The sequence below is a fragment of the Balaenoptera borealis genome (assembly GCF_965194805.1).
Source record: "Balaenoptera borealis genome assembly, chromosome: 4".
In the NCBI taxonomy this organism is placed as follows: domain Eukaryota; kingdom Metazoa; phylum Chordata; class Mammalia; order Artiodactyla; family Balaenopteridae; genus Balaenoptera; species Balaenoptera borealis.
Genome location: NC_138861.1, coordinates 62,866,201 through 62,889,424, shown reverse-complemented (window position 1 = coordinate 62,889,424; position 23,224 = coordinate 62,866,201). Strand labels below are relative to the sequence as shown.

General features: G+C 37.2%; 1 protein-coding gene across 13 annotated transcripts in view; it reads left to right on the top strand.

The window, feature by feature from the left end:
• RUFY3 (RUN and FYVE domain containing 3) overlaps nucleotides 1–23,224 on the top strand; it is an 89,981-nt gene that overhangs the window by 27,178 nt on the left and 39,579 nt on the right. For 9 of the 13 annotated variants that reach the window (XR_014244000.1, XM_082390184.1, XM_082390178.1 and 6 more), the window contains one exon: nucleotides 10,016–10,069. The exons of the other annotated variants lie outside the window; for them this stretch is intronic. Coding sequence is in view for 8 of the 9 variants with exons in the window: in XM_082390184.1 (XP_082246310.1) it covers nucleotides 10,016–10,069 (54 nt within the window). In the remaining variant the exon portion in view is untranslated. The remainder of the gene's footprint in view (nucleotides 1–10,015; nucleotides 10,070–23,224) is intronic. 13 annotated transcript variants of the gene reach the window in all.

Sequence of the window (23,224 nt, the reverse complement as noted above, 5' to 3'; positions counted from 1 at the left end):
TTCCTCCCAGTCTCTGGTGACATATTTCCAGTAGTTTTGTACACAATTGAACGTGGCATTGACCAGCTTATGTCCAGTGAGCATCCAAATGAGGCCAAAAGCATGCCAATTGGGGCAGGCTTGGTGATTGCCGTCAATTAAATTGGATACCTTAGCATTTTATCCACTTGGGTTTTTTTTTTTCCTCTTTCCACCCGTTTTTATAAAGCCCATAAAAATATTTACATAGTTGTGCAGATGCTGCGAAACAGTAAAAATGGCACACTGCTGAAACTGACCTGGTGGGCAGGCAGCACCTCTATGTGCTAAATTTAAAATGCTTCTCAAGTAGATGTGCAAAATGACGTGGAAAGCTGTTTGTGGTAGCGGTAATGTTCATGATTATGGATTGTCTGAAACAGTAGTGATGTTGAATCCTTATTCTTTAGCTAACTATTCCCGTGCCCTTCTTTTGGGTAATTTTACTTATCAAATGTTTTTTCAAACTCCTTTTCAATGCTTACCTACTTCAACCAGGCTGTGATTCTGCACTTTGCCGAAACCCTGATTATTCTTGTTGTTATACTATTCCCGCTTTAGATTCTCCGTGCTGACATTAAATTAGGAAAGGGTTCATCAGTGAACCTTCTCTAACAAGTCCAATATCCTTCATCTCCTGAATCGTTGGATACTGTCTATGTCACTTGACTGAATGCACTTGAAATCATTCTCCAGTGATTTATTTTAACCTATGTGATTCATACTTTATGAGATTATACAGAAAGTTCTTTAGGGTAAAACTTTTCTTTTGCATCCTTCAGAAGGCCTTATATTACTGTGTACTGTTTATTGTAGCTATCTAACACATTTTAGGTGAACTCATTAATGTCTCATAACCCCAGAAAATAATCACTTTTAAAAGAAAAGATTATGAAAAGATTATTGGAATACCTTCCCTCCATTACACATAACTTATGGTTTCTGGGTATTTTAAATTTTTAAAAATCATTTATCTCATATTATAGACTCACTGTACCTTATTTCAAAAATGGAAGTTTAGTACAACAAATAATTTGTTGTTGTTGTTTAAAATATCTATGAATAATATTCAGTGCTGATGAAAGTGTGGGAAGGCTCAGATAGGGCTCTGCTAGTAGGATATATATTGGTACAGCCTTTTTGGAAATCACTTTATCGGTGTGAATCAGGAGCCTTGAAAAATTAAGTTCCAGTGGTTTTACCAGATATCTATCCTAAGGAAATAATCAGAGATAAAGGCAAAATATATAGGTATATATATTTATCACTACATTATGATTTATAGTAGCAAAACTTTAAATGCAACTTAAATAACCTAACAGGAAAATTGTTCAATAAATTGTAGAACATCAATACAACAAACACTAATGGTGTTGTGGAAGAATATTTAATGGCAGAGGGTATTTTTTAAAATATAGTAAGTTTTAAAAGCTGTCTCCCAAGCCACATATACACTGTGGTCACAGTTTTTTTTTTCTTTTTTTTGGCTGCATTGGGTCTTAGTTGCCACAATTTGATTTAAATATAGGTACACGTACACACAAGTGAAAGGAAATGTACCAAAAATGTAAAAAAGTGGTTTTCTCTGGATAATGGAACTACAGATGATTTTTATAGTCTTCATACTTCATTATGTCTTCCAAATATTCTACAAGAGAATATATTACTATAATCAGGAAACAATGTTATTTTTTTTCTTTAAAGAAAAAAGCTTAATGAAAACTGTAGATATGCAATCATCCATCTTTCTAACTCAGAGTTAAGTACCTTCCATGACAGAGTTTCCCACATCCATGAATAGGCGAAATAGCCTAAAAGTGGAGCTACTGCTTTAGATTCAATTTCCACTATAATTTTTTAAATATTTCTAGTAAACATTTTGAGTTTTTCCAGGTCACAGGTCAGGGTTTATTTTTTGGCATGCTTTGTTTTCAGAGCTGTCTAAATGCTGCATGCAGTGCACAAGGGTGACCCACAGCATTTAGACTTAGGTGCATTTAGTACAGCATTTGATTTATTCCTTTCCTGTGTTCAGAAAATAAAACCTGAGTTGTTAGGATTCCCTGTTTTACAGAATCGTGTTGTTCTTTGATTTTGCTCTGGCACTCCTCCTTTTGTAATCTGCCCTCAGTGAGATTATTGGAATAACTGTTGCCACCAACCCGGTTAGTCTCATAGTCAGGTTCTCTGAGTTGTGATTATGTGTGCACAAGGCAGTCTTTGTGAACTTCTCAAAGTGAAGAGGTTATAGCTTTTACTACCGTCTCAGAAGCCTACCAGACAAAGTTCTTCGGACAAGGTTCATCCCTTCTTGTTATTCTGCTCTGGGAATAGTCTGGCTAGTCACTCTTACAAGGTAAGTTTTACCCACTTGCCTCTGAGATTTTATAAGATCCGAAATCTGGGAGAGAAGTATCAGCAGAGTTCCATTTGCACCTCAATCCGTAATGAAACCATAGAAGAGCTACATGTTTCCTCTGAGCTGACTGTAATGTGCTCTCCCTAAAATCAGCGTTCTCCTTCTGATTTCAGGTCTGCTTTCAGTTTCTTCCCAACTCCCTAGTACTCCTGTCACTGGAGTCCGCTTTAGTGCCCTGTCATTAATCACAGTGCCTTACTACTGTCTTTCCTCTCTGTTGGTGAGCTTTTTCTGGACCATTTTTGAACGGAGCTTTTACTTTAACGTGTGACTTTCTTAGTGTAGTTCACATTAACCCTTCTTTGGGTTATCAGCGCCTGGTGCCAGAAGGTTATTTGTCCTAAGCTAATCACGGACATCTTTATCATTTTCCAGAGGTAAATGCTGTACCAGATTAGATAACTAATACTCAGTGATGGATCTCAGATTGGAATTCAAGCTGTTGGATTCCCAAGCCTGGGTATGTGTGAGACCTGGCTAGGAAGAGAGCAAGGCTGTCATTTGAGAGCACCCACAGTATTCTCTGCGCTTCAGTGTGGTTCTGTATTATTTCGGGTTTGTTGGTTGTGCCCCTTTTTTGGGAAGGTGGAGAGGATAATGGGGCATGATTTTCCTTTGCAGTTGTTCCAGCCCCACTGGGACTGCTACGAAGTACTTTTGAGTACAGGGAAGTAAATACTAAAATTCATTCCCTTGCAATTTTTTGTATTTGAACTTTGCCAGAGAACAAATAGATGAATTTGATGAGCTTAGAAACACATGTGTAGAGGGACAGTGAAACATACTTATTGTCAAATGACCCCTAAGTATTTATTTTTCATCATAATTAAATTTTCCCCAATAAAAAAAATTATATCAGCATATTGAAAATAATGGGGTTCTCTTAGAAAAATATATTTAGAATTATTATATATATATGAATTTTAGTGAAAACAACTTTATTTTTCTAGTTATAAAAATAATATATTCACATTTAAGAGTCACAGAATACAGACAAGTAAAAAAATATAAAACAGTAGAATTCACCTAAAATTCTAGCACCTATCAGTAACCACTGGTAAGGTTTAGCAACCTGATTCTCTTTTTTAATGTATACACATGTGGTTCGTTTACAAACTCGCACCATTTTATGCATGTAAGGTCATCCCATAACTGTCTTGTGTGACCTGCCATTTTTCTCTCCACTTCAGTAAATAGAAATCTCTACTGCCTCATTTAATGTCTTCACATGTTTGGATGTGCCATAATTTCTTTACTCCCTTATTACAGATATTTAGGTTATTTCTAAATTAGGCTACCCCAAACAGTTTTGGTACATCATTATGTTTATAATTTGAACACTTTTCACTTGAACAATTTCATTTTTAGAAGTGGAATTTCTGGGTCAAATAGTAATGTATTTTACTTTTTTTATACACATTTCCAAGCTGCAATAAACATTAAAAAAAAATTTTTAATGCCATGGTGTCATGAATTTTCATATTGGCTGCCTCTTTGCAACTTATTTTTATCTTTCGCCACTGCAGTTGGTTGTGGTTTCCCACACTGTATTAAAATCTGAACTTTCAAAGGAAACAGTTGTGGGTTTTTAGGACAGTTGATTCAGCAGCTGCAAACTTCATGATAATGTTTTATCTTTTTTTGGGGGGGGGGGGCAGTTTTCTTTGAGCTAGTGACAATGTCCTAGCAGAAGAGAATGAGTTTTACTGTTGATTGTACAGTGAGAAATTTCACACTTCTCTAAGATTGCTATAGTTTACTTTCTGCAGTGAAAAGGCTGCTGGAATTTCTTTTTTCTTTCTCCAAGAGCTGTAAAACTTAGGGTATGTATGAGATGTACTCTGTCTTATCTGAGAATTTCACAGTGTCCTCTTCTATGGGCAGCAGCTACCCAGTTGAGGTCCAGTTAGTCAGGGACGTTATTTTCTGCCATTGCAGCCATTCAGGCAAGAGGGCAAAGGGTCTCCTGATGCAGTGGAGGCCCCTTTTTTTCATCCCCTCACTCCCTGTCAGGCCCTGTGTCACCTAGCTGCTCACCTGACTTAGGAATCTGTTTTATCTTCTTTTATCTAATACCAATCCCTTTTTACCTTGTGTCATAGTCACGTAGTTCTCCTCAAGGGCAGTGTCTGTGGATATTTCATCTTTGTCTCTTCTGTACAGATTAACTGTCCTAACTGCCTTAGTAAAGCCCTTTGCTCCCCGTTCGTGCTCAGTTAATATTAAACAGCTCAAATGTTGATAACTGTATTGGAAAAACCTACATTCCTCCTCTTGTGTCTCTCTTTTACTTTCACACAGAACACTTCACTTCTGACACTTCTTGTCACCAAATGTGTGTGATTTTTCCCAATACCAAGCAATTCTGCGACACCAGCTGGGTGTCCCACAATTTAACTCCTTTCTGACTCTGCCTACCTGGAGATAACATCAGATCCCACAGATCAAAGGCTCAGACGCTCAAGACTGTTCCCTCCCACCCCACAACCGTACACTTCAGCTGCCAAGTGCAAGTTGTAGGTCCCCAGGTCACCCACCACTTCTCTCTGGCTGGGCTACAAATCACAGGTTCCCATGACCTCCTCTCTATTGAATTCAGTTATTTGCTAAACAGCTCACAGAACTCAGGGAAACACTTAACTTACGTTTGCCAGTTTATTAGAGGATATGATAAAGGAAACAGATGTACAGCCAGATGAAGGGATACGTAGGGTAAGGTCTGGGAGGGCCCAGAGCGCAGGAGCTTCTGTCCCCGTGTAGTTGGAATACATCACCCTCTGGGTGTGTGAATGTGTTCACCAACCTGAAAGCTTTCGAACCCAGTACTACTGGGATTTTAAGGAGGCTTCCTCACATGGATAAGACCAATTATTAGCTCCATTTCCAGCCCCTCTCGTCTCTTCAGAGAGGTGGGGGAGTGGTGCTGATAATTCCAAGTTTCTAATTATGGGAACCAGATCCCATTCAGGAGACCACCCAGAGTCACCTCATTAGAACAACAGATGCTCCTAGTGTATTTTTCACTTAGGAGTTTATAAGGTTTCAGGAGGCCTCTGTCAGGGACTGGGCATGAAAACCAAATGTATATTTCTTATTATAAATCACAGTATCACAGTAACTTAATACTACTTTTTCCAGGACCATTTGTATTTCTTTGCTGATATTTTTGTTTTTTTACTATACTTTGGGGAGAAGATAGACCTTGGCCTAAATTACTGGTTTATTATAACAGTACCTCTTAGCATTTTTTTAAGTTAGCTTGACAGTTCCTCTGCTAATATTTATTATTAGGTTACCAGCCTAATTATATTATTGTTTAACAGTGTCTCAGCTGCTAAATTTGTCCTTGGTCTACTTAGATTGACTTATGTTCTTTCCCTGTGTTTAGTAGTTAGTTTTTTTTTGTTTTGTTTTTTTCCCAATCCCATTCCCTCTATTTCCTTTGAATAATTATGGCAGATATACTTAGAGGACTCCAGTTTGTAGCCAAATCAAAATACAGGGCACATATTGGTTTCTTATAAACGTGAAGTTGACATTGAGTACCTGTGATTTGCTAAGTACTTTAAATTAATTAACATTTATTTTCACAACAGTCCTTCAGAGTTATTTGTGATCAGTGGTTGGGGCTTCAGGAAGGCTCTCCCCTCAAGAAACTCTCAAGAAACTCTAGTAAACTTTTAAAAAGTAACACTCTAAATCAGAGACACCTAGCCTCAAGGAGACAGTGTAACTTGGTTACTTTTGTCTCTAAACTTGACTGCAACTCCCTCATCTATAGTAATAATACTCCTGAAGAGAGAACGTATCAAGAAGAAGAGAGATCTCACAAGCCTGGGTACATAAACAATGGAGAGGCACTTTGAGTCTATTCCAGTGCTTCTCAGGAGGGATGGAGCTTCAGCTCTCCCTCATGGAGAGAAAAAAGTAGAAGCTATGCAGGGTCCAATGTCAAAGCTAGGCCCTCTTTTACCAGACCACACTGCATCATCATTGAGTCACCACATACCGTAAGAACAACTATTTTACAGTACCACCTAATTAAATATTTCCAGAGCTAAGTAAATTAGTCTCCACGTTTAGCCAGGAAATGGTTCAGTGAACCTCAAATAACCTATGCGTCCTAATTCAGGGCCTTTGTATAGTTCCAGCCTGTCTCTTATCTCTTGACTTTAAAAGATGTCTTTGTTCATATGCATCTTAAAAATAAGATGATAGAGTCTGTTAGAGCAGCATTTTTAACCATTTAACCCAAGCATTTAGAGTGGAGTGGTGGTCCTGACGTTGCATTGGTCTCATGCCACCACACCCTGTGACAGTCCACTTGGCATTTATAAGGTATGCACTCCTTTCCTTGTGAGTCAGTGTTTTGAGTGAACTGAGGCTGTCTGTTTAGCCAGAGTAACTTTGGAAGCTCCCCTTTACCATTCACTTTAATATTTATAGTGCACATCTGGCACAATTCTGATTGCTACAGCTCTGACTTATCTAGCATTATCTAGAGCAAAATTTTAATCCAGACCTATCTTTTGTTATCAACCAGCAAGGCTTTAGATTATGCTTCTTTGCAATTTGTGAATATGTATTACGATACAAATTAAAGGTAATATAGTTTTTTAGACCAGGCGAAACATGCTCAAGGCAACAAAGTATTATCCCTAGAAAAAGGAAATGTTCTGGGAAAGAGACAAGAGTTGGTCATGCTGCCACCTACCTCTTTGATTCATGTATTAGATACTTTTGCTTTTATTGTTGTTGTTTTAATAATTTGAACATATTCCAGAGGGCACAATTTTTAAAAATCTTTTATAAATCCTTCTTTGGGGGTTATAAAAGAGCATTATGGTATCCATTCTTTATTACAATAAAATTGTGAGCATGCCAAGGTAAAGTGGGTAACAACTTTAAAAGGAGAAAACATACCTTTTACCTTTCTGGGGAGGAGGGCTCTTTTAAATTGATTCCATCGCTCTGACACTCATAATTTTATATTTTGTTTTAGAAACAGAACAAAATATGTCCAGTTGGAACAGAAAAGTGCTCTAGATGGCCCATGCCAAGGGGAAAATCAGAGAGATCCCTTGTACCCACACCCATTTCCACCTAGAAATTCACTTTCCTGAGCTCTTCTTTGCACAAATCTTGGAGTTTCTTTATATTTTGCTTTAATAGAGTAGACTTTTATTAGGTGACAAATGTAGTTTTTAGTTAAAGAAATGAAGAATAAAATAGGAAGTCACCTTACGGATTTTCACAAGGTCACATGGCAAGTCTGTATGGCAAACTAACATGATCGTTAAAAGAATATTCTTATGAATCTATAATCCTACATAATATAAATCTGTAGCATATTATATTTTCAGGGGATTATACTTGAAAATCATATATGCAAATATATATATATGATGTATTTTAACACAAGTTCATTGTAAAATAATAATATTGTGCTTTTTCTGTATGAGATACTTTCTAAGTGTTCTAGACATAAATGCAAAAAAAAGCTCTTAAAACCAAAAGCATTTTTCATAAATTTGCCTGAACTCATTTGATGCTAGAATATGACCTGAATTTACTTAAGGCTATTTATAGTCTTTATCCCATTTAATTTGAATATCCATATGTTTCCTGCAGAAATACTAATGTGCTTGCCGGTGAAGTGCTGTCTCAGGCCCTGCTGGTTCTGCATGTTGGCCTCAGTATATGCCATTTTACCTTTCTAAAAAAAATAAAATCCTGCATTTCAGAATACATTTGGCCAGAAAATATTCAGATAAAAGATTTTGGACCTGTGTTTACTCTTTTACTCCTTGCAGCAGGGCTGTAAGATAGGTACTCCTCTTGTCCATGATTTATAGATGAGGAAACTGACTGAGGAAAAACAGGTGAAGTACCTGGACCAAGGTCATACAGCCAGTAAGGGGTGGAGCTGGGACGTGAGCCCACACGTTCCAGCTCTTGAGTCTGTTCTCTGAACTGTCATGTTCTCCTACCTCTGTTTATAAAGTGACTTGCTTGGGATGTTGACAGAAGTTAGGAATTTAATCCTGGTTCTCTGAGCTGTACTCCTGTGCTTGGTTTTCTAAGTCATTAATTTCTAAACTTTTGAACTGGGGAACGGTACAAGTGTAATAGGGTATAGGTACTTGCATTCTTTTTATATTACCCTTTATATTACTTTTTATATTGCCTGTCTTTGTGTCTGACCTAACCAATAATCTTTATTTATGTAGTTTTCAAAAAAGTTCCATTTTAATCACATATCACCTTACTAGATCCCCATCTGCTTCCCTGTTTTCTGAATTTAAATTTAAATTTTAACTTTTTATATATTTGTGGGGTTTTTTGCACATCTTTACAGGATAACTGAACCTGTATTTGACACTAGAATGAACGTTTACAGTCCACTTGAAGATCACTAGGCCACGTGAGAACCAAAGTTGACCAGTTTAATTACAGTGATAATTTAATGAATTAGTGAGTAGGACAAATGATAAATTCTTTTTTCTGGATCATTACTCCAAGTTATTGCTTCAGATCCTATGCTGGCTTCCATGATAAATTTTTCAAGAAAGAGGGCTTATCATGGGCAAAGTATTCTTTGCCCATTTTCTCATTTCTGTTATGCTTCATCCTCTGAGAACTTACCTTTATTTGTTGCGTATTTACACATATAAAATTCACGTGATTTTGTGAGTTTAATTATGAATATTGCAGTTGTGTATAATACCATGGTTTCAGAGTTACTGAAGGATGAACCTAATCCATTTAAAAAATTTCTATAGGTTCTCAAAATTCATTTCAGAACAGATAATGATCTTACAGCTTTAAGACACTAGTAGAAGACACTATAATAAAGTATATTATATTTGTAATCTTGACATCTGTGTCCTTTTGTCTCACATGGAATATTCTGTATACAAGAACACTGAGTTTATAGTAAGAGGGGAGAGAGAGTACTATACTTTTAACTGAATAAACATCTGTCTTTATTGAATTATAAGTGATTTATCTTCAAAACAGCAACTTGTCCTTTATTTTTGTTTGGGGGAAGGAGAGCTGTTGGGGTGGAAGGCTCGGGAAAGGTATTTAGGTTGTTCTTTGGTTGTTTTAGGAAAAGTCACTAGTTCTGCATCATGATATTTGGCCTGAGTCTAAAAAACATTCCACATGTTTTTTTAGCTTCACTGAAGGGATCAAAAGAAATACTGAATGAGGTCCCTGTTGTGTACACTAGAATACAGAGTCTCATCTTGATTTTCAATGGGAAAAAAAGTCTGTTATTTATGGGATATACAGATCCCATAGAAGATCTGTGAAATTAGAAGCCTTGAAATTATTAATCTTAGCTTTGAGACCTATTTAATAGTCGTAGTTGATATTTCTGCTCGGTTAGTGTCACATTCCTCTTTGGGTACGTTCCCAGCGCTTTTCACCGCTAATCTCTGAGTTAAGCCCAAAGAGTTCTAGGCATCTCCCTTTCAGTTATCCCTTTTGAAACCTTGTTTTTAATAACACTTTTCTTTCTTGGCTTGCATGACATTTTATCTTTCTTTTCCTTTCTTTTTGCTGTTTGCAAAGACTCTTGGGAGGATTTGACAGATTTGGTGGAGCAAATGCGCGATGATACAGAAGGTGCGTGCCACACCAACATCTTTCAGTTTTCTTTTTCTTTTTCTTTTTCTTTTTTTTAATCTTCTAACCACCTTTTGATTGTTTCCATAAGAGGAAGTGTCCGCTTTAGGTTTTATTTCCCATGACTGTAACTGGAGCAGTAAGCATATTCGCCAGATTTTCCATGCAGGTACTTCTTACAGGATTAGGTTTTCAGAGTCTTGCATTTAAAAATCTTTATCTTTCTGGTTCCAAGTAAAGTAGGATTAATATATGTTTATGCTGTTCCTTTAAGATAATAATATGTTCAAAGGGGACTTTATTTCACGATTATATCGTTTTTCTATGGCTGTTTTTTCATTTGTTAGGAAGATGTAAATTTTTTTATCATTCATGAAAAGAAGTATATATATATATATATATATATATATATGTGTGTATATATATATATATGTATTACCATGAACAAGCAGTTTAAAAACAAACAGATCCCAGGAACTTCAAGTATTTGGTCTGGAATGTTGCTCTGATTTGTAGATTTCCCATAACATTAAGTCATTTTGAGCTTGGTCGTGTAATAGCATTCCTTTCTGGTGGAATTACCTTGAAAAGTAGCACATATGTTCGAATGTACGAAGGTTCCCCAAACCAATAATTATTTCTTCTGTAATTGGCACCTAACTTTAGGGATCTCAAGGTGATTTACACATTTTATAATAAAGATAGAAATATTGAAGTTTGGCTCCACTTTATCATTTTACGTTCTCCCACTTTGGCTGGGCACCTACAAGTCCCCCAGCTTCAGTGTACACTCTCCTAGCACACGCATACCCACCACTCTGTCCACACTGGCCTTTTCACTGACTGCATGAGCTGACCTCAGCCTCCTCTCCTGCCTTGTTCCTGTAACATCCCACCCAGAGCATTTACTTCCCTTCTCCCTCCCCCTGTGCCCCCTACATCCCCATTTAGTCTAGATGAGAGCTCTGTGAAGCGCTCCCTGACAGCTTTGGCCCAGTTCATTTCTCCATTCACTCAAGTCCTGCAGAACTTGGAGCTTAAGGCTTTTTGCTTGCTCTCTAATTCTTGTGTGTTTACATTCCTAGTTAAAGTGTAAAATCCTTGAGAGCAGAGATTGTCTTAAACTTCTTAGTATTCGGATCAGACTTAGGACAGTATTGTCCTCCGTAGATTTGGTCACACCAGACAAAAAACTAAGGCAGTTTTCTCTCTCCAGTGATGCCCAGTAGTTTCTTCTTCAGCACTTTACTTTGAATGAGTAAATTATCCTGAGTTTCATCTCATTTCCTATAGTCAAGCTATCTTTTTATTCCGTCTTTGATTCTACTTTTAATGTAATTAGTTACATGTATTTTGATGAGAAGGCAGATCAGTATTGTCTAGTTGATTGACAGTTCATAGACAAGAAAAAAAGAGGACAGTGTTGATTCATTCAGTGAGTACTGACGTTAGATGCCATTATCATTATTATATTATTATTATTATTATTATTATTATTATTATTATTATTATTATTTACCGGGCACTAGATAGGTTTAAGGTTTTGATTCCTTTAATAGACTACGTACTAAAGAAAAATGCTGCATATAGGCCAACAAATCTGTGCCCTTCTTAGAAACTTCTTCCCAATGACTTAGCCCTGGCACAATTCTATTTCTTTAATACAAGGTACTACTGCAAGAATCAAGCCTACTACAAGAGTCAGCCTCCTCCTTTTCATTTCTTTTTGCTGGAATTTTTGTGAATGATTGTCATAGGTGAAGTCAAAAAGGGAAAAACCCAGAAGATGTGTGAATTTTTTTTATTATAGTATAGTTGAATTACAGTGTTGTATTAATTACTGCTGTACAGCAAAGTGACTCACTTATACACTTATATACATTCTTTTTCATATTCTTTTCCATTATGGTTAATCACAGGATATTGAACATACTTTCCTGTGCTGTACGGTAGGACCTTGTTGTTTATCCATTCTATATATACCCGTTTGCATCTGCTAATCCCAAACTCCCACTCCATTCCTCCCCACCCCCCCTCCCCATTGGCAACCACCAGACTGTTCTCTATGTCCCTGATTCTGTTTCTGTTTCATAGACAGGTTCATTTGTGTCATATTTTAGATTCCACATATAAGTGATATCATGTGGTATTTGTCTTTCTCTCTCTGACTTACTTCACTTTGTATGATAATCTCTAGTTACATCCATGTTGCTGCAAATGGCATTATTTTGTTCTTTTTTATGGCTGAATAGTATTCCATTGTATATATGTATCACATCTTCTTTATCCATTCACCTGTTGATGGACATTTAGGTTGTTTCCATGTCTTGGCTATTGTAAATAGCGCTGCTATGAACATAGGGGTGCATGTAAGAATGTAAATTGTATTACTTTGATGATCTTAGTAGATTACCAGTAAAGTGGTATATGGTAATGTTGGCCAAGAACTTACTTATAGAAAAGTCTTTCTGGAATATAGCTTAAAAAAAGAAAATCAGAAGGGGAAGGAAGGGGGAAGGAAAATGGCTTTTACTTGTTAACTTTTTTGAGTCATTTCATCCTTGTCTTTTTTATACAATTTTCTACATCTCTTCTCACTTCAGTTATATGAAATGCTAGAATTTTACTGTTTACATAACTTAGAGTTTTTGTAAGTGAGTACTTGTAACAAGAATGAACATGAGTTATGGAGTATTAGCCACATGTAATACCCAGAGCGGCTCAGGGTCTGGGGAGGAGCCTGCAGTCAGAACCGGAGAAAGCTGCTGATGTATGTAGGCTCAGATCTCGTCAGGAGACCTTCACTGCTGAGCTGCTTTAATTCTGTTCCTTATCTGTTGTTATGGATGTGTCATAAGAGGTGGCTTTTTAATAGGAAAAGTGCTAACACTGGCTTCCAGCCTTCTGAAAATCTGCTTTTTAAAATAACAAACTCTAGGAGGTCACAGATTTGAACTGTTAGCTTTGGGGTTTGGTTTTTCTTTTATTTTGTTTTGATTTTGGCAAGATTGAAGGTTTTTCTGGTGAACTGATTTCTTACAGTGGTGGTTGGTTTTATAGTCAATGTGTCTGTAACTCCCGTCTGGTAGAATATGAAATGTCTTCTTAAGGTGGAATCGTGTCATGCTTACAACATTGATCAATTATCTCACATCTCATCTCATTATATGCTATTAATTTGGGTCTAAAAGCTTTGAAACTCACCGGAAAATTATGAAGATTAAATGAAATAATAAAAGCACATGGTTTACTACCTTTAGTTTCTCAATAAATATTGAATTCCTATCTGTACTTACTACAAACCTTTTTTAAACAGATTATGTGAACTTGCAGTTGCCCAGATTACTCATCTCTCTGAGCATTGGAGTGGCTGGGACATTACTTGAATTAGGGGAATAATATACTTGTATGAAATAATACCTCATCAAGATGGCTTGCTGGTTCCTTGATATATTTTGTGAGTTAAGACTTGATGTCCACCATTTTGAAAAATGGAAGGAACATATCTAAGAAATTTTCTTAGCATCTAGCACTGTATCACATAGACATTCAATGAAGGTTTATTTTAAATTAAATAAAAATTTTAAACTTACTTATGGAGGACCATAATAATTTTGATAGCTAACAATTTTTTATTCCTTTTTTTTAAAAATTTTATTTATTTATTTATTTTTGGCTGTGTTGGGTCTTTGTTGCTGTGCATGGGCTTTCTCTAGCTGTGGCGAGCAGGGGCTACTCTTCATAGCTGCTCATTGCTGTGGCTTCTCTTATTGCAGAGCATGGGCTCTAGGCTCACGGGCATCAGTAGTTGTAGCACGCAGGCTCAGTAGTTGTGGCTTGTGGGCTCTAGAGCACAGGCTCAGTAGTTGTGGCACACGGGCTTAGTTGCTCTGCGGCATGTGGGATCTTCCCAGACCAGGGCTCGAACCTGTGTCCCCTGCATTGGCAGACAGATTCTTAACCACTGTGCCACCAGGGAAGTCCCACAATTTTTTATTCTTAGTACATCCCAAGCATTTCTAAATGCTTAACATACATGAACTTGTTTAATCTTCAAAACCCTATCATTATCTTATGGATGAAGGAAGTAAGGCCTACAGAGTTAAGAAAGTTTCCCAGTGGAATACTACTCAGCAATAAAAAGGAACGAACTATTGATAACCTGGATGGATCCCTCAAGAACTATGCTGAGTGAAAAAAAGCCAATTTTAAAAGTTACATACTGTATGATTCCATTTATATAACATTCTTGAAACGACAGCACTGCAGAAATGGAAAACAGATTAGTAGTTGCTATGGGTTATAAGGGGGAAGGAGACAGGAGGGAAGTGCTTGTGGCTGTAAAAGGTCAAAGTGAGGGATCCTTGTGATACAGTTCAATGTCATATCCTGGTTGTGATAAGTTACTCTAGTTTGGCAAGATGTTACCTTTGGGGGAACTAGGTTAAGGGTACACAGTATCTCTCTATTATTTCTTACAACTGTATGTGAATCTATAATTGTCTCAAAATAATAAGTGCAAAAAAAAAAAAAGAAAGAAAGAAAAGAGAAAAGGAACTTGCCTAGCATTACACAGCTAGGGGAAGAGTTCAAGTAGAGTTCAAACTCCAACAGGCTAGCTCCAGAGCTTGTGCTGTTAACCACTATACCAAAGTTCAAACCTAGTTGGCTCTCAAAAATACTTTTTCATCAAAATTCCATATACACATCATTTATTTCTAAATATCTAGAACAAAAGTTTCATGAAACAACATACAACCTTACACTGTAGGACATACTAAATCGATTTTTATACCCCACTAAGGGGTTGTGACCTTTAATTTGAAAGATAATCCAGTATCCTGTAGTGCCTCTCTGGTGTATATCCATTTCGGCTCTAGCTACCAAGATATAAGCAAAAGAGCTCTTCCAGCAATGCCAGTCCGTTGTGTTCTGTTCCCAGCCTTTAATTGTTGGCACCCTTTAAAGGCCAGTTACCTTGCATCCTTCTATTTCTCTTTAAACCATCTCCTCTGATGGAAACGTCTTATTTCTAATCATTGGTACTATTATCCCTTGGCTAGTGATTATCCCAACCCAAACTTTAGTTTGTATTTACAACTATGTGATGAAAATTATGTTTAGAATGCTTCCACATCATTGTATACTTTATTGTATCCAAAGTCAAGCTGATTTTACCCCTTACTTCCAAAACAGTTATTCAATTTTTTTCACTTCCATTTTCAGCACAGTATTCGAGGCTCACGGGGCAAAAACTTTAGGTTATTCTCGACTCCTCTGTTTCCTTAACAGGTCCAGTTCTTCACGTGAAACCATTTTGATCCTCTCCCCCAAATTCTTCAGATTCACTTTGCATAATCCTTTCAGACTAATCATCCTGAAACAAAGTTCTAATCATACGACTTCCCTACTCAAAACCTACAGTGGTTCCCATTGCCTGCTTCCTGGATATGCAGGTCTAGTTTTAGAGACCTGTCATTTGACTTTACCCTTCCTGTTTTCCAGTTCTCCCCAGGAAGAACTCCCCACTCCATTCTTATTTCCTTCACCCTCACTTCACATACCTATTCTCCCCACTTGGAATACTTTCTTCCACGTTTTCTGTGAATTTCATATTTAGGGTCTGCCTCAAATCCTATACTGGAATTTATCATACTTTTAACTATATTACTTTTGGTGTTGTCTCATTTGGAGCACAAGTGTACACTATTCCAGGGAGTTAAGTTAAGGGTAGAGATTATTCCTATATTTTGTCAAGGTTGGGGTTTACTCTACTTACAAACTAAAAAATTAGCCTATTTCTTGGATACTGACGAAGGACACGACAAAAGACTTTATTGCTCATGACACTGCAAGCAGTCTGAGCATCAACACATTTGTGTCATTCCTCTTGCACCAGAGTTGCACCTGGGAGACACTGTATCGCTTAGAAAAATGCTACACATGTGGTGGTTCTGTGTTGCAGCTGAGGAACACAGTTTGGGGAACCGTTGTTTCCCCGTTGTTTCACAGTTTGAGGAACCAAAGCAGTAGGAAAGAAAGCCTCCTCTCTTAAGATGATCAGTTGCATAAACAACCCTGAGAAATGGCCTGGGTAAAAGAGCATTGAGAGCCTTGCAGTCTTGATACAACCCATAAAGACATGTAAGTAGCACAAGAAGTCCATGGAGGATTGTCTGTCTCAATATCTTACAGGTTAGATATAAAGATATTTGTAACTTCCCCAATATCACTCAGGGAATATGAGAGAGACAGCTCTAACTCTTCTAGATCAGAGATCTAACTGTGCTAGATCACTGTGTTGCCCCCTAGTATTTAACTTATTTCTATGGAGTAAATTGAGCAGAGTAAGGAACTCCTGAATTTGTACTTATCACCTAAATGTCTTATGTTGCATCAAAACAGAGAAGACTGACTATTGTCCCAACTTCTAGATGTTCCCAGAAATCTTCTGGGTATTCTTCTGTGGTACGGAATTCTTCAGGTAAAGGTACTTGAAGATGTTTGGGAAACTTTCCCAAACTAAAATTGATTGTATTATGATATGGGAGGCCAGTGAAGAAGAAGAGAGTGTGGTTTCTTAGGAACTCTTGGGCAAGCTGGAATTAGAAACGGACATTTTTTAAAGATTAGAGAAATGGATACCTAAAAGAAAAGTGTTTTCCTCTATTGCTCACAACATTTCTAACACTAAATGTGTGGGGAGGTTTTCCCACACCCACCAGTTCTCCAGCACCAGTTCAATTCTGACACTGTCTACTTGGGGTTAACACAGACTCCACAAGAGGCCCCCTCACTTTAGATGCCAGTCACAAGTCTAGGTTGTCACCTGTCCTTCTGACCAACCAGCTATAAATCAGAGGTTTCTGATTTATACACCTCAAGTTTTATAATTTGCTAGACTGGCTCACACAACTCAAGGAAAGAGTTTACTTGCTAAATTACAGGTGTATTATAAAAGAACACAACTCAAGGACAGCCAGATGGAAGAGATGCATAGGGCAAAGTATGTGGGAAGGAGCATGAAACTTCCATACCCTCTCTGGGCACATCACCCTCCCAGCAACTCGATGTGTTCACTAACCACAAGCTCTCTGAACACTTTCCTTTAGGATTTTTACGCAGGCCTCATTATGTAGGCATCATTGATGAAATCATGGTCTTTGATGTTTGAGCTCTTTCTCCAGCCCCTCTCCCCTCCCTGGATTTGGAGGTGGGAGGGAATGGCTGAAAGTTCCAACCCTCTTATCACACCACTGGTTCCCCCTGGCAACCAGCCCTCCCATCCTTAAGGGCTTTCTAAAATTCACCTCATTAGCATAAACTCTGTGTTTGAAAGGGACTTGTTATAAATAACAAAGATGCTCCTTTTATAATACCTTTAACTCTGGAGCTATTTCAGAACTAGAAACAAGAACCAAATATAACAAAAGTTACCCCTATGGCTCTTATCACTTGGGAAATTGCTAGGGTTTTAGGAGCTCTGTGTTAGGAACTGAGGGCTTAGATAAATAGAGAAATTGATTGATTTCTTATTGTTCCACAATACCTGACCAAGAATAAGTAAGAGTACATAGACAATGGTTTTGGAATGTTAAATAACCAAATAAGCTTGTTCATTTCAATGCTAATGCCAATCAAAAGGGGTTTTTGGGTTATGTTCAGGGGTAGAAGAAAGCAGCACTAGACTCTTATTGGAGGCTAGCAGTTAAACCTTGTCCTGAAGCAAGAGAAAGCAGAACCTCTTTTTTATTTTTAATTATGGAATTTTTCAAGTACATAAAGTAGAGAGGGTAACATAAGAAACCCTAACGTTTCCATCACCCAACTTCAATAATTATCAATATATTTTTTTTTAATTTATATTTTTGGCTGCGTTGGGTCTTCGTTGCTGCTCTCAGGCTTTCTCTAGTTGCGGCAAGCGGGGGCTACTCTTCGTTGTGGTGCACGGGCTTCTCATTGCGGTGGCTCCTCTTGTTGCGGAGCACAGGCTCTAGGCGCGCAGGCTGCCGTAGTTGTGGTGAGCAGGCTCAGTAGTTGTGGCCTGCGGACTCTAGAGTGCAGGCTCCGTAGTTGTGGCGCACGGGCTTAGCTGCTCCACGGCATGTGGGATCTTCCTGGACCAGGGCTCGAACCTGCGTACCCTGCATTGGCAGGCAGATTCTTCACCACTGTGCCGCCAGGGAAGTCCCGCCATTTGTATTTCTTTGGAGAAATGTCTATTGAAATCCTTTGCTCATTCTTTTTTACTGGGTTATAGTAAGTCCCCTACCTACAAACGAGTTCCGTTCTGAGAGCGCGCTTGTAAGTCCAATTTGTTCATTAAGTCCAACAAAGTTAGCCTAGGTATCCAACTAACACAATCAGATATATAGTACTGTACTGTAATAGGTTTATAATACTTTTCACACATTAATACATAAAAAAAAACACAAAAAATAAAAACATTTTTAATCTTACAGTACAGTAATCTTACAGACGTCTGAGCTAACTTACATGATTGGACATGGGAACGCATGTTTGCATCTTTGAAAGTTCTCAACTTGAAGGTTCGTATGTAGGGGACTTACTGTATTTGTCTTTCATTGTTGAATTATAAGAGTTCTTTACATATTCTGGATACTGGATCTGATTTACATTTTTCCTCCCATTCTATGGGCTGTCTTTTCTTTTCCTTAATGATGTCCTTTGAAGTGCAAATTAGTGAAGTCCAGTTTATTTTTTCTGTTGTTTTTGCTTTTGGTGTCATCTAAGAAACCATTTGGTCATATTGTATAATCCTTTTTGTGTGTTGCTAGAGTTGGTTTGCAAGTATTTTGTTGAGGGCTTTGCATCTATATTAATAAGAGATACTTATCTGTAGTTTTCTTATGATGTCTTTGTCTGATTTTGGTCTCAAGTAATGTTGGTCTCATAGAATGTGTTGGGAAGTGTTTCCTCTTCCTCTGTTTTTTGGAATTGTGAAGAACTGGTAGTAATTCTTTAAATGTTTGGTAAACTTCAGTAGTGAAGCCATCTGGTTTTGGCCTCTTTATGGGGTGTGTTTTTTATTATGGATTTAATATCTTTACTTATTATAGTTCTATTCAGATTTTCTATTTCTTCTTGAGTCAGTTTTGGTAGTTTATCTTTCTTAGAAATTGTTTCGTTTAGTTTGCCTAATATGTTGGCATACAGTTGCCCATAGTATTCCCTTATAATCCTTTTTGTTTCTGTAAGGTCAATAGTAATGTCTCCTCTTCGTTTCTGATTTTAGTAATTTGAGTCTTCTCTCTTTTTCTATTCGCCAGTATAGCTAAATATTTGTCAATGTTGTTGATCTTTTCAGAGAGTCAACTTTGGGTTTCACTGGTTTCTCTCAATAGTGTTATTTGCTGTTGATTTCTGCTGTGATCTTTATTATTCCTTTCTCCTGGGGGCTTTCTACTGGTTAACGTATTTATTGGTTGGCCTTGAGGAAGCCATCTGTGAAATCATGGAATTATGACATGCTAGAGCTAGAAGAGCTAGGTCAGTGCTTCACAAACTTTAATGCACATACAAATTGCTTTAGGTTCTGTCCAGAATCTGATTCAGTAGTACCATTGGAGCCCAAGTTTTCCCATTTCTAAAAGCTTCCAGGTGATGCCAGTGTTGATGTTCCAGGACCACACTTGGAGTGGCAAGGATCTAGTTCATTTGGTATCAGTCGTTGGTGGGGTTTTCCAAACCATGTTGTTTCACCCCATTCCAGGCATATTAATGTGCTCCCTGATTGAGAATTAGTGCTGCAATTAGTCATTATGATTGGTGCGGGTGTGTGATGTCTTTATAAAAAAAAAAATTACTGAACAAGTACGTTTACAGATGAGGAAATTGAGGTCCCAAAGAAGTAAGATTCCTTGCCTGGCATCATATAATAAGCTAATTAGCACAGATGATTCATATCAAACAGATTGAGTAGTGGGTGGATATAATCTTTCTGATGATAAGGCTTAATTTTAGCAAAGTAATCTTTGATTATGCTATTACTAAGGAAAGGTAGCAATCAGGATAAATAAATTAGTCGTTAAATTTTCTTGATGAACTCCTTTAACAGATTTCAACCCAGAGAAAATATTATTTAAGTGAATTTCCTCTTTATTATTCTTGAGTAGAAGCTTATGCGATATCTGAAATAACATTAAGGAGAATAGATAAGTACAGATATATATACATATATAGATAATCTAAGGGTCCTAAGACTTTATTGATTATTTTTAAATGAGGATTGAGTATAAGTTCATAATTATTTTGTACAAATAAGTGTCATCAGACTAGTTAAATGGTGTTTTATTAAAGATCTTTTTAGTACTTTCAGTGATTTCTTTCACTATCACGAACAACTCATTTTATGCTTAATTTTTTTTTTAATTAATTAATTTTTAATTTTTGGCTGCGTTGGGTCTTTGTTGCTGCACGCAGGCTTTCTCTAGTTGTGGCTAGCGGGGGCTACTCCTCATTGCAGTGCGCGGGCTTCTCACTGCGGTGGCTTCTCTTGTTGCGGAGCATGGGCTTCAGTAGTTGTGGCACGTGGGCTCAGTAGTTGTGGCTCATGGGCTCTAGAGCACAGGTTCAGTAGTTGTGGTGCACAGGCTTAGTTGCTCCGTGGCATGTGGGATCTTCCCAGACCAGGGCTTGAACCCATGTCCCCTGCATTGGCAGGCGGATTCTTAACCACTGTGCCACCAGGGAAGCCCTATGCTTAATTTTATACTCTAAGAACTATTACAGCAGAAGTTCAAAGTAGATTTATTTAGGAATCATTGGTCTTCAGTCATTCTGAACATCAAGTAAGCTTTCCTTTCAATATCTTTCTGTTAGTTGGTCATTTTAAATCTCATATTAATGCTTTTATGTATCATTGGGAAATTTCTGTAGGACAACTGTTTTGTTTCACATTTAAGATAAAAGTAACTGTTGTGCTACCTATGAATTATTCCCACTTTACCAAGAATTGGGTATGATGTAACATACTTAATATTAACATAATGTTAAAGATAACTTACTTTTCCTTCAGTTATTCATAAAACATTTCAATATTTCTCGGTATGAACCTTAGTCACTGCACTATAAGGAGATAAAATAGGGTCTTGGTTAGATGATTGGTTTGCAGAACAGTGGGACTCACTGTCACTCTTAGCTATGTGACTTTGGGTCCATTTTTGTCATCACTATTGACTAGATGAACCACATGACTCCGTAAAGTTTGTTAGAATTTCCTCATATGGAAATTAGCAGCCTAGAAGAGGTGTAATGAAGACGCATACGCTCTTAAAAGGACTTTGAAAACCAATATAGTTTATTATATCTACAGTCATTTCTACATGGTTTCCTTAGTCCACTGCTCCTGCTGTGTTTCCCACCAAGGTGATTTGTACCACCGTCCAAATGAAGAAACAATCAAATAATCACCAAAACTAGAAACACAGAAGTTGCTCTCCATTCTCTCTCCTTCTTCCCTCAATCCAGCTGGTGATCAAGTCCTGAAATCCTAACATTCTACCCCTAGAACATCTCTCAGAGCTAACTCCGTCTTCTCCACAAGCACACACTGCTCCAATTCCATCCCATATTATAATTTTCCTCCTCAGCTTGTGCGGTAAACCCTTACTTGCTCCCCAGCTTTGAGTTTTTATTCCTTTTCGATCCATCTTCCACAGGTTGCTAGAATGGCTTCTCTAAAATTCAAATCAGTGACATTACGCCTCACATCAAAATCTTTACTGACTTTAAGGTAAAATCCATATTTCTTAAACAAGGTCCTTAGCAATCTCTCCCTTACCTATTTCCCTTGTCTCATCTCACAACCCTTACTCACATGTATCATAAACTTAGGGCATTTTTTTGGTTTTCCTTAGTATGCCATGTTCTTTCATATTTCTGTTCCTTTACCCAAGCTGTCCTTCCATCCTACTCCCTTCACAGCTCTACTCCTAACCCTTCCTGGCCTGACTAATTTCTCTTTGTCCTTTAAGATTGAACTCAAAAGTCTCATCCTCTGTATTTGGCACCTAGTGATTTCTATATATTAATTTTGTATTCTGCTACCTCTGTGAATTATTATGTTTTTGTAAAAATTTCAGTTTACTTTGATTTTTTCTGGGTGTAAAATCAGATTGTATGAGAGCAGTAATATATGATCCATACTTTTACAGTTTATATGTCTCCAATTTCTTTATCTTCTCTAATTGCATTGGTCTGCCACCCTCAGTACAATGTTAAGTAATAGCCATGGGTGATGGATACTTCTTAAACTTTCCCTCAGAATACATCCAATGGCAGAGGAAATTGTATCAGACTCACAGCTTGCCTGAAATCCTACATTACTTTCATATCTACTATCTTAGCCTTAAAAATATATATAAAATTTACATTTGATTCCATAGAATGCGTATATATGCCTTAACATAAAAACAATTTAATTTATTTGTCCTGAAATAAAATTAATCTTTGTTGAAGATGATAATGTTTATCCTTAAATTTCAAGTGTTCTCTCTAAGCTGCCCTGTTTTGTTCTCCAGACATCTGTATAACCCAAGTTTGATAAATAGTAAGCACTTCGATGTCGAGGACTAGGTCTTTTATCTCTGGATTCCCAGCATTAAATACAGTATCTAACACCAAGTAGATGTTCAATATTTATTGAAAAAAATGAATGAATGAATGAATGAACAAAAGTTCACTTTTGGAAAAGTAGTGTTAAATGTTAGCATTGTGAATAATTGCAATTTTAATTATTTTTCTCATAGAAAAAGTATGACTGACAACATTGTAAAAGTCATGCACTTTAAAATAATTTTCTGGTCTATATAATAAAACAACTTTTTTAAGCTTTTTATAGTTAAAAGTGTAAAATATATTAAAATGATCACATATTATAAGTACTCAGCTCATTAAGCTTTTTATAGTTAAAAGTGTAAAATATATTAAAATGATCACATATTATAAGTACTCAGCTCAATGAATTTTCACACACTCACCAATTTCACAAAACTAACACCCCATCAAAAGGAGAACTTTACCTGCCCCTCAGAAGTACCCCCATGCTCTCTTTTGGTCACTGCAGCCCTTTTTAACAGCATACCGGGAATTCCCTAGCGGTCCAATGGTTAGGACTCCACACTTCCACTGCAG